We start from the raw sequence: 12,772 nt of genomic DNA on the forward strand, positions 1-12,772 counted from the left end.
GGAGTTTGCATGTTCTCCCCGTGTCTGCGTGAGTTTCCTCCCTCAGTCCAAAGACTGGCAGGTGAGGTGCATTGCCGATTCTAAATTGTCCCTAGTGTGTGCTTGGTGTGTTGTGTTTGTGCCCTGCGGTTTACTGGCATCCTGCCCGGGGTTTGTTTCCTGCCTTGTGCCCTGGGATTGGCTCCAGCAGACCCCTGTGACCCTGTAGTTAGGATATAGCAGGTTGGATAACGGATGGATTAAACTAATATTTCTTTTTTTAAAATAGCCTACTAGAACTATGAAAAACAGGAACATGAAATGAAATACAAGATGTGTGGACTCAGCATTAGTTTTTTTTTGTTCTGTTACGTACCTAAGTGGTATTTTTCTATTAAAATGATCTGAAAGAATGATTTGGTATTCATTTCAATTAGAGGATTGAAACACCATGTAAGTTGTTTTCAATTAAGACCTCCTTTTGTTAATTATGTCAATTTCAACAATTTTAAACATTTAAATTGAAACATGCGTTTCCATATTTTTAAATATCTGACATGACTATTTTTGTGTATTACATACTTCTGCCTCATGAAGTAAACCATTACATTTCTTATGGACACACTGAATTAAGGGCAGCTTTCGCTAATTCAGATGTTTTGAATTTTAGAATAGGAACAATTGTGTGGAAAGAAATCACACTTTATTGTAGATATTGTATGCCCATTTTTGTGCAATTAACATTTATACTCTACCCAAAGTACTGCAAACAGCTAGGACTTGCCTTCCAACCTTCCGCTCAGCACAATTACAAGAAAGAGAACAGAGACCAAAGGAAAATGCAAAATCATAAAATTCTCATCAGCAGTGTAAAAGTGAAGAACACATTTTATTTAATAGTTTTAGAAGTGTGATGTCAGGATGAATAAAAACAGTCAATAGGCTTTTTTAAAAAACATACTTTTGTAGGCTAATTCCCATTCCAATTAAAAATTAATAAAGTACAAGCACAATACAGAAGAACAGAAATGAAGCACATTTAAATGTCTTTCATGTCATCCGCCTATGTAACATACTGACATACTTTATCACATTAACACATACACATGTTTTGCTTACATGAACCAGTCACTTATTTATTATGTTAATTCCTGCTTAGACTATAATACTGTAACAGTGCTGTCAGTGACAACAGAGAGGAGAGCCACCAAAGTGACAAGCGTATCCCAGCAGGCGGAAGTGCTCAGTAACAGAAACCAGGACAATTCTCTTAAAGCCAGGCCGTCATCCACAGTGACTGAATGAGGTGTCCCTTTGTAGGATAACATGCTAAACACCCATAAAAAATGACGTTTTTGTCTACCGGATCTCTCTGCACTGGTGTGGTACATCACTTCAATGCAAAAACTATGAATTTGGGGTTTTCAGCTTTGTAGAATTAATTATTTTTTTGTATCTCTCATCATAGTGGCTGAGTAAATGAATCGTTTTTGGATTGTGAGCTAAAAAACCCATAATAACTGGCTTTTTCCTTCAAATCACCCTGCTTGTACAACATATCACTTTAACACAAATGCTATGAATTTAGAACTTTATTATTATTTGTATGTATTTTACATTATTTTTGAAAGTTATACAAAGGTAAATCAAAAAGTAAAGCAATTTGAAAATTATGTGGTGACCACGACAATAGAAGCTGATGCAATACAGCACATTTGCGGTATGCTTATGGGTAGTTCAAACATGCAGAGCGCAATGCTCTGCCGTTAGTCCAGTTGAAGCCAAGGTCAAACGAACATGGACGCTCTGCTTTGGGAGTGCAAGAACAACACACGATCTTGAGATTTCTTTGTAGGTTTCTAGGTTGTACTTTGGTGTGATGTGCAAGCATAAGCATTGTTTACACTTTGGCATAAATATTGCAGTGTATTTGCATGTATGTTGAAACCTTTATTATGTTTTATTAACAAATACAATACAGTATAACATTATCACACAAATAGAAATGTTGAACTGGACTGGTCCTATTGTGTCATTGCTTCTCAAGTTCACCCTTGGTGGCGTCCTGTTGCTGTGGGTTTTCCTACCAGTCTTATTGGACTCTTACCTTAATTAGCCAAGCTTTTATATCCCAGTTTCAATGATTTTTATATCAATCCAAAAATAACAAACTGATTAACATAAATTATTACTGAATGAATCAAGAATGCCTTTGTGTTAGATGGGTAAAAATAAATTCTTATTACTTTCTAATATTCTACTCTTTTTAATGTTCTCCATCAAACACTGTAAGCACACAAGATGGTGACACTGAAATAGCTGCTGCCCTTTAACGTTCTCTGTTCTTTGCAACAGCATCTGCTCTGCTCATCCATATTTGTCAGGATCTTGATGCAATTAAGACAGCAAACACCACAGAATAAGCAAATTAAAAATAAAATAATAAAACAGAGTCAAACATTTAAAGGCATGGCAAAATACATATTTTTTGTTATTTCTTATAAATGTCACACTCTTCTGAATGCCAGAATCAGCAAATTAAATCATGAGATCAATTTGAGGTAAAATTGCCTTACTGATTAAAACTGGTTACAGAGGCCCCAAGGACTGACATTGAGAGCCACTTTCCTAAGATACTGAAGTGTCTGACCCACAGGAGCAAACGAAACCTTTTAAATGCTTTAAATCAGATGATCTCAAGTTCAGTCCTGGAGCCCCTCTGTGGCTGCGGTGTTTGTCCCAATCTAATTGGACCCAAACTTAACTAAGCAAGCTGTTACCTCCAAGTTCCTACATTTCTTGCATCTATCTAGAAATTACAAATATGTTATGCTATTTCTTTTTACTGAATGGGGCAATAATTTATATGTGTTAGACAGATAAGATTTTTTTTTTTTTTTTCCTATTTTATTTTTTAATGTTCTGGCTATTTAGACAATGATTTACTGACTAGCTGTGCCACCCGTCTAAGATGGCTTGAAATGTAAGTAATCAATATAGACCTCACCATTAACATTTGCAGTGCACCATCTACAGAAATGTATTTTATAATGCATTTAAGTAATAAAATGTATTGCATTTGTCATTCCAACACATGGTGCATCATAAACATTTGTAGTAATAATTACTACAAGTGTTTGTGATGCACCGGCTTTTGAAATGACAAATGCAATGCATATGTCTCTGTTATATGCCATGTGGTATGGAATTGGTAAAGGCGGTGTTAATGTTTGTGATGTGCCATCTGTTGGAACAACAGATGCAATGCATTTTATTACTATAAATGTTTGTGTTTCAACCTTCTGTTGAAATGACAGACACACTTGAACATTCTGGTTTATTTTGCAACTTCGCTCATCGCGCTAAGTATCATAGGTCGCTTGCAGTATCAATTTATTTGCATGAATCCAAGAGAGAGGCTGCAGGCTGAGGGAACCACACTCACGCACCAGTTGCTCTACCTCTTGCCATATGTTGGAGCGTTTCTTGCCTCTGCTTAGCTAGCAATACGTGTTTGTTCAACAGACATTATCATCTACAGATTATTAAGGAGTAGCGTTTGATGTTTTTGAGAGAGAGATCTGAGCTACGTGTGTTTTAGAGGGTAGCTACTGATTGGCAGAGATATCGCAGCCATTTTCTCTTCTCTCCATGCAGGGGATGCTCTCCTGTCAGAGCTGAACATGATCAGATACAGTGCCAACGTTTGACGCTGGAGCATACCTACCATCCACTCGGCCAGAATTACATATCTTTTTATTATTTTTTATTGTTTTTAAAGTTTGTCTTGTTTCATTACTATGTGGGCAGAGCCGCTGGGGACAGCTGGTATACTATAAGATCCAGAAGTATGCTATTCAGGATTATTTCAGAAAATTGTTGGATATATTATGTGTATTAGAACATAAAAAACACCAGATACATATTGAATTTAGAAAGAAAATATTTCCATTGCAAATCATTATGGAAAAGTGTTTTTTTTGTTGTTGTCTGTTAGCACCTACTACAAAAAAGACTGAGATGGCCAAGTTGACCTTATTATTCTCTATTAATATTTCAGCTTGTTGGCAGATTTACAGGCCGGACAGTCATTTTTTTTTGTTGTTGCTTACTTTTTGTAATTCTTTAGGCTAGGATACATTTTTGTAGACTACTTTTCCAGTGATTTTCAGTTGTAGCTTTCACTTACCTAATCTTAAATAGTCAGCAGCAGTTGGCGGTGTGTTCCCATAAAGTCAGCCACATAATGTGATATTCCCAGCAACACACCTACTAGTCTGTGACTCGCTCTGACAAAATCAAACATTTTGTCTTTAGTCATAGGTGTGAGCTCTTTGCTTAACTGCTGAAAAGAAATGAACGCTGATCCAGAAATACAATTATAATACAGCAATGAGCAATAAAGTAAACGGGTGTTTTGAACCTCACAAACAAAAGAAACACTTATCTGTCTGATGTCTCCATTTTTATGTACCATGACAGAACAGAAAAAGAAATAAAAGGGCTGAGACTCGCTAGAGCTGTTAACCCCAGATACAGCGCCTACTCTGACAGGCAGCACGTTATTCACTGTCACAAAAAAAGGGCAAGTATGATGGCACTGGTGAGGTTGGCACTCAGTCAGTAAATATGACATAGCCAGCAATTTTCAGTCATTTCAACTGACAACGGTCCAGAGAGATCATCAGTTTGTAGTCAGCGAGTTTAACATACCCCACATCTAGAAATTGCGTAATGTGACATTGGCTTTACTGACATCTGTTTTCATTGTGGAAACCATACAAGAAAAGGAAATGTAAATGTAAGAACTGGTAAACATGAAACCCTAAATGCATGGTAGCAATGTAAAGATGTCTGGCCATGGCACACATTTACGGAAGCTGAGAGATGACATGCATTATCATAAGTTTTTACTGTTTTCTCGAGATAACAAAATAATTTTCTCAACAAAGTTCAATATTCTTTTTTAATTGTTTTCTCAAGATAATTTAACAATCTTCTTGAGGGCTCGATAAAACAAAACTTAACCTTTGCTTCTGTTGAGCTTGCTAACACTTGACAATAACTGATAACAACAATAACAAAAAAAATAATAAACAAATAAAAATTGCAACTGATGAAAACCCATGTGATACGACACAAATGTAAGCCTGTTGGCATCATGCGTTTCTGCTAGCAGTGTAATCATGTTGGATGATTTGTTGCATGCCTGCTTTGTGTCAAACTGCAATAGCTAATGTGGATTTTAATTCCGAGATTAGAGATTATTTTTTGGGCAAACCCACACCCCTCTCCCATTGTGGGTTTATCATAGCTGTTCATGTGCCACATATAATTTGGTCTTCTTCTGAGTGTGATGTGCCCTCTTTGCAGAATGCCCTCTGGGTCCAAACATGATTGTACTTCAGACACAAGATCTTTAGTGACCCTCATTCTGGTCATCCTACGGTATCCAATAAAATAAACGATAAGCTTCCGTTATCTCAAGAAAACAATAAAAACAAAAAACAAATAATATTGCACTTCCTCTGCAAAATTATTACATTATCTTGAATAAAACAATAAAAAAGAAATAATAATGTTACACATTCCCTTTCAGCTTCCGTGCACATTATTGCTTTTGTTTAGAATAAAAGTATTAAAAAGAAACTGGCTGGAGTCAAGAGTCAAGCTAGAGCTTAGCATTGCATCACCACAAGAAAAGGCCAACTAAAGTCTTTAGGATCGTAATTTCTTCCATTTTTATTCTAACATCACAGCCTCACATTTGTCTGCAAGTGTCCATAACAAAGAATGTATTCATCGCCCATGTTTTACACATCTTTTTGTGTGCTGAATGTTAAGGTGAACAATTTTTTAAAATGGAAACCTATTCGCTTTCAGGGATTAAAAAGTAGCCATACTATTGATGGGTTTAGAATTAATACTTCTATTCTCTCTTAACACAAACATTAAGTCTACGGGTGATTATTTTTTATTTTACATTATACTCACTTTATAATAACATACACAATTGTCATTGAAAAATGTGTTAAATAAGTGAATCAGTCTATCCACATTTGCTAAAATCCTTAAGGGTAAGGCTACTATTAGTATGGCTGTTGTGTAAATATGGAAGTAAAAATGAACATTGTGTATACGTTGTATAACTCAAATTTAACATTGGATATATGGAGCAAAGTTACATGTAAGCAACATATTTCAATATTCATTATAATTAGTTACATTTATTGTTTGCCTTGATTTAGATAACCAGTCATCAATCTTACCACTTGCATGAGGGTCAGACATTATTGAAGTATCAAACACTTTTTTTTATTCTCCAGTAAACCAACAATCACAAAAAATTGAAAAAGTAAAACAAATCTGCATATTTTCAAAGATATAGTGCCCAAAAAATAAAAACCGTGTAAGACTGTAGTTGATCTCAACCTTAATATATACACGGACTGCATGCAGTGTGAAATGCAAAAAGCAGGCAAACATAATCTGAATCACTGCGATGCAAAAGCATAAGGCTACTCCTCATTTTATATCTTAACTGTACAGTTAGACGTTGTTAACAAGGTGTTCCTGACCGAGGAGTTGGTCTTGGTGCTTTTTTCTTCTTTGTCTCATCTTTTTGGCGTGGTTTTTTTCTTTTGCCATCGATGTATCCTAAGGAGAAAAGCTTGATTAATTTACAAAACACCCAATTAAGGTTAAAAGTGCAGATTCATGCTAGTAACTGCTACACATTTGAAACTGGCATGCTAGTTTACAAGCTTCTCTTTTAGCAATAGTCATATTAAAAACAACATTTATTGTTAGTGAATATAATCTCAAAAGTTAAGAGGGCAGTATGAACCCATTAATAAAATAATTAATGTTTACATTAACAAGGATTTCATGCATGATGTTCCTAAAAACTGAATGAAATAAGTTTGGTCCAAAGGAAAATTATTTTTTGTCTACCAGTACTACCGTCTTTGCTTATCAGTGACCAATCCATACTTTTAGTTGGACTCCATTCTTGATAACACTTTGCCCAAATGCAGGCTGTTTCTGGCATATTCAGTAACTCGGCAGATTGAGGCCATGACAACAAAAAAGTCAAACTCGATCTCCTAGGAAGCCCATCCTGATACTTTTCTAGGTGCAGACCTTGTGCAAGTCTCAAAAATCTACTAAATTTAGGTCCCATCAAAGCCAATTATATCTCAAATGTTGTAAGTCACCTTGGATAAAGGCATCAGCCATATAATAAGTAGTAATAATAGAACTGTATAGTACACCATTGATGAATAGTGGCAGGATTAAACTGTTCATTTGTCTATCTCAGGGTCTGCTAGATGCTTATCTTCTGCTCCAGTAAAATTTCAGTATTCTTTCATTCTGTTATTTTCACCATGAAACATCTACAGCCCAGACTGTAATTCTTTCATTCTTCATTTTCTTTTTCTAAATGTAATATGAAAGTAAATCAAAAAGTAAAGGCAATTTGAAAATTATGTGGCAACTGTAATGGATAGAAGTTGATGTAATGCAACATGTTCACAATGGCTTATAAGTAGGTCAAACATGCACAGTGCAGTGCTCTGCAGTTAGTCTAGTTGAAGCCAAAGTCAAATGAACATTGACGCATGTCTGCGGTACCCCGCCATTGCTGGACAACATACCCTAGTGAGATTTATTTGGGCAGGGAGAGGGAAACCTGCTGAACTTCACCAAAGGATGTTGGCTTGGGCAAATCAGTAAGCTGCATGGGTACTTACCTCACCCAAACTGCAAAGACTAAAATTGTTATGAACTTTGGTAGGGCTAATTTTGACCAGAAGCGACAAAGTCTAAGTAGGATACACTGGGATAAGCTTTTAAGTGTGGAGACAGTTGAGGAGCAGTGGAACAGGTTTAAAAATGTTTTACATGTAATGCAGGACAGACACATACCTAAATTTGGAATTAATAGGAAATTACAAAAAACTCCACAGTGGATTAATAAAGATTTAAAAAAGAAGTTGCAAAGGAAAAAAATGCTTTACTGTATAAGGCATATAAGATTAATGACTGGAAAGTGAATCGTAGAGCATATGAGAACATGAGGGCAACCATTAAGAAGGATATCAGGGAGGCTAAAAGACAGTTGGAGAGGAATATAGCAGATAAGGCGAAAGAAGACCCTAAGCGATTCTTTCAGTATTTTAGTAGTAAACGAATAGTCAAGGAGGAGGTCAAATGCATCAGAAATAGTAACGTAGAATTAAAAGATACAGACAATGAAATTGCGGATGCCCTAAATTTACATTTTTCTGAGGTGTTCACAAGTGAGCAAGTGGATAACCTCCCAGAAGTAAACGGGACTACTAAGGAGGTACTGAGGGATTTGGAAATTGTAGAGGGAGAAGTGCTGCTCAGATAAATAAGCTGAAATCAAACAAATCACCAAGGGCCTCATGTATAAACGGTGTGTACGCACAGAAATGTTGCGTACGAACGTTTCCACGCTCAAATCGCGATGTATAAAACCTAAACTTGGCGTAAAGCCACGCACATTTCCACGGTAACTCATACTTTGGCGTACGCAATTTCTCCGCTCGGTTTTGCAGCCTGGCAGCACCCAGTGTCAAAGCAGTGCTACTGTTCCTGTGTGGTCACCCTTTCTTTCTTAGCTCCACATTCCTGACGCGGCTTTATAAATACACTGAAACTAACTGCATATTGTTTATTAGTGTAATGCATCTGATTGTAATTAACCTGCAGCAATATAATGGTCCAGGAAATAGCCATAGTATTCCAAATACCATAACTGCTTTAGCGTTGTAACTCTCACTGCATCTTCTTCTTCTTTCAGCTGCTCCCATTAGGAGTTGCCACAGCAGATCACTTTTTCCATATTACTCTCACTGCACCACTTGGAGTATTTATATCACTGTATCTGAGTGGGGAATCACAGCAGCAGCTGATCGGAAAGAGAATTATCAGTACAAAGCATGAAGCAGACGCTGCCTGAGCCAAGGCAAAACGCTTCAGAGACTTCCCTGTACGGACTTCGCGGTTTAGAAAAAGTTTCATCCCAAGAACTATAAACGCACTCAATCAGTCCATCAAGTGCTCCTTGTAGAACTGTTTGTACTTATAAGTACAATTACCTCACTGTAAACTTGCACTACAGTTATAATATTGCACAACCTGCGCCACTTTATGAAGCGCGTATTTACATATGATGATGATATCATTTTTAAGATGAAATGCAGCAAAATATGTTGATTATATTATACAGATAAAACTTTAACTTCATTTAAATAATCTTTATTGTTAATAATTAAACATGTGAGGACACGGTGCTGCAGCGCTAGCTAGCTGGTGCTGACGCAACACTGGAAGGATAGACGGATATAATAATTAAACATGTACTACGAAGATATTTCAATGTTCCTTAAAAGTTTTGAAGAATCGGCGTTTTAAGCTTTCAGATGGCTTCACGTCTATATAGCTGATTGTATGGCGATTGGGTTTTTGGAGAAAGAAAAGTAAGGACAGGAATTGGAGGTTAGTACATTTGAAAGAGACAGTACTTCTGTAATAAATTATTTCATCGAAGGTCGTGCATGGCGCCACAAGCCTCTTGCGTGAGACATGAACAAGCACTGTGCCACCGTGTTCCCATGTTTAATAACATGCTTTCATTCCTATCATCATGAAAAAGATATCATGTATACATCTCAGTATTTTAATTATTCAGAGAGCTGTAATATCACGAATGTAATGGATTATGTGTCCTGTCGGAGAAAGAGAAAGCCCGTTTAAGAAGCAGGTAGTGATTCACACATGTAGAGCACATAGAAGATCAAATACAGAACAAAGCATTTAATGTGCCACTTTAGTTACAATGGGATTTGAGAAACTAGTAAATTAAACGATTTTAAGATGAAGTTTATGATGTTATCCTTTAATGGCAAAATAAACTACGTGATTAAAGTGGAAATTTCGAGATTAAAGTTGACATTTCGTGCTTTTTTCCCCACTGTGTGCCTATTTTTTTTGTCTGTACCCTAATAAGCTTTCATATGACACTCAGACGGTGGGCTACGACTCGCCTTTTCACGGCGACTTTGATATGTGATTTCTTTTTTATTTCGGGCACTGTGCGACTTTGTGAACTTGAGCCTTCGAGTTTCTCCGACACTCTGTCACTCGATCAACTTCCTTTTGTTGATTATACCACTGTTTAAACCAATAAATAGTATGCTTTTCCTTTGTCTCCACTTGGTATTAGCTGAAATTCTTATATTTCCCCCGTGCTTTTCCCATTGTCTTTTCACAGAAGGCTATTTATATCGATTTGCATATTCAAAGAGGCGTAATTCTGGGAGGAGTTGGGGCGGGACAGAAGGCGCGTGCACGTGCGTTACTTTTCACGCTGATCGGGATTTATGTAGTGGAAGAACGTGAAAGTTTGCGTACGTACAGATTCCTGCATCTGGATTTTTCTGTGCGTATGCACATTCCCGCTTTTGTGCTTACGCCATGTTATAGTGTGAGTTCTACGCACAACGTTATACATGAGGCCCCAGGACCAGATAATATTTACCTTCAAGTTCTTAAGGAGGTTAACGAGTACATATATAAACCCTTGACACATATTTATAGAAAGTCACTGCGCACTGGAGAGATTCCGAAGGACTGGAAAATGGCAAATATCATCCCATTATCTAAAAATGGTGACAGGGCAGATCCAAGCAACTATAGGCCAGTAAGCTTAACATGCATCACAGGAAAATGAATGGAAGGAATTATTAAGGATAAGATTGAGCAACACCTGGCAAGGACAGGAGTTATTCTGAACAGTCAACATAGGTTCCGAAGAGGGAGGTCGTGTTTTACTTAACATGCTGGAATTCTATGAGTAGGCAACAAAAGGATACATTCAAAGTGGAGCATATGATATTATTTATCTGGACTTTCAGAAAGCATTTGATAAAGTGCCACATGAGAGGTTGGGCATCAAATTAAAAGAAGTGGGAGTTCAGGGTGATGTTTCTAGATGGGTGCAGAATTGGCTCAGACACAGGAAGCAGAGGGTGATGGTGTGAGGAACCTCATCAGAATGGGCTGATGTTAAGAGTCGTGTTCTACAGGGGTCAGTGCTAGGGCCGCTGCTATTTTTAATATAAATAAATGATTTAGATAGGAATGTAAGTAACAAGCTGGTTAAGTTTGCAGGTGATACCAAGATAGGTGGATTAGCAGATAATTTGGAATCCGTTATATCATTACAGAAGGACTTGGATAGCATACAGGCTTGGGCAGATTTGTGGCAGATGAAGTTTAATGTCAGTAAATGTAAAGTATTACAAATAGGAAGTAAAAATGTTAGGTTTGAATACACAATGGGTGGTCAGAAAATCGAGAGTACACCTTATGAGAAGGATTTAGGAGTCGTAGTGGGCTCTAAGCTATCGACTTCCCGACAGTGTTCAGAAGCCATTACGAAGGTAAACAGAATGTTAGATTATAGTGGATTGAGACTGTTATTTTAAAATGAGTTCATCAAGAATACATGAACACAGTTAGAAACTTGTTAAGGGTAAATTTCGCACAAACATTAGTAAGTTTTTCTTTACACAAAGAACGATCGGCAGTTGGAATAAGCTACCAAGTAGTATGGTAGACAGTAAGACGCTGGAGACTTTCAAAACTCGACTTGATGTTTTTTGGAAGAAGTCAGTGGATAGGACTGGCAAGCTTTGTTGGGCTGAATGGCCTGTTCTCGTCTAGAGTGTTCTAATATTCTAATGTTCAAACTTTACGGTACCCCATTTCATCATGCACTATGGCTTGTGTAGAGCCATGGCTGATATCCAAATGTGCAGCAACAGTGAACAACATAATTCGTGAGTCTTCTTTGGTGAAAGCATTTGCCTTGTCAACGTGGGCTTGAGTGCATGATGTTGATGGTCGACCAGATCAAGCTTCATCGGTTACACTTGTTCTTACAACTTTAAACCTTCTCCCCATTCATAAACTTTTCATTGAGTCATGTTGTTTGCACTTCCATACAGGGCCAGTATCCTGCAGTAAATTTCAGGAGGTTTTACTCAGGCAGCGGAGTGTTCATTTTAACTATGGCTTCAAGTAAACTAACGGCAGAGCACTCAGAATTATAATTACTGTGTTACTACTTTTGGAGAAAATTACAAATGCATATTTCTGTTTTTAGTTTTTAGGGTCCAAGAGTCTACTCTGCCTGTACATTCTTAACCGGCAGCAAGATGACAATTTAGGAGCAAACAGTTATACCCCACAGCTGCCATTCACACGTTTGTGTGTTCGTCATGCACCAATTTTTTAGCATAAATGTTTGAAAAGAAATGAACAATGAAAAGGTATAAAAATCTACAGACACTGCAGCTCTTTCAAACCGAGACTTCCCACTCCAGTGTTGGAAAGTTTTGTTAGAATCTGGACATTTAGAGTTTGGACAGAAGTATGGTGTCCATTTTTAGACATTCTCTTCACTATGACCAAAATACCATCCTTCCTCTTGCAAAGCTCCATTCTTCCTCCTACCGCTGCTAAAATGGCATCTGTCCCCCAACACAATTTCCCTGTTTCCAGTGGTAAAACTCTGTTGTCCCTCCTATCAATTCCAAAACGGCATCTGCTGTCTTACCTCTGACAAAATGATGTTTGTGTTCCATCAGCCTACAAAATACCATTCACTCTTTCTGCCTTCGACGTCCACCAAAATCTCTCTCTTCTTTCTTACCACAAAAATAATAAAAATGGAGGTTTCACAGAGGGACACGGTAGC

The 12,772-nt window shown here is 37.2% G+C and overlaps 1 protein-coding gene across 2 annotated transcripts in view; it reads right to left on the reverse strand.

The window, feature by feature from the left end:
* Positions 1 to 849: 849 nt before the first annotated feature.
* dnajb6b (DnaJ heat shock protein family (Hsp40) member B6b) overlaps positions 850 to 12,772 on the reverse strand; it is a 110,216-nt gene continuing 98,293 nt past the window's right edge. For both annotated transcript variants that reach the window (XM_028804144.2, XM_051929126.1), the window contains one exon: positions 850 to 6,636. In XM_028804144.2, coding sequence (XP_028659977.1) covers positions 6,539 to 6,636 — 98 coding nt within the window. In that variant the 3' untranslated portion in view covers positions 850 to 6,538. The remainder of the gene's footprint in view (positions 6,637 to 12,772) is intronic.

The sequence above is a fragment of the Erpetoichthys calabaricus genome, chromosome 6, assembly GCF_900747795.2.
Source record: "Erpetoichthys calabaricus chromosome 6, fErpCal1.3, whole genome shotgun sequence".
Lineage (NCBI taxonomy): Eukaryota > Metazoa > Chordata > Cladistia > Polypteriformes > Polypteridae > Erpetoichthys > Erpetoichthys calabaricus.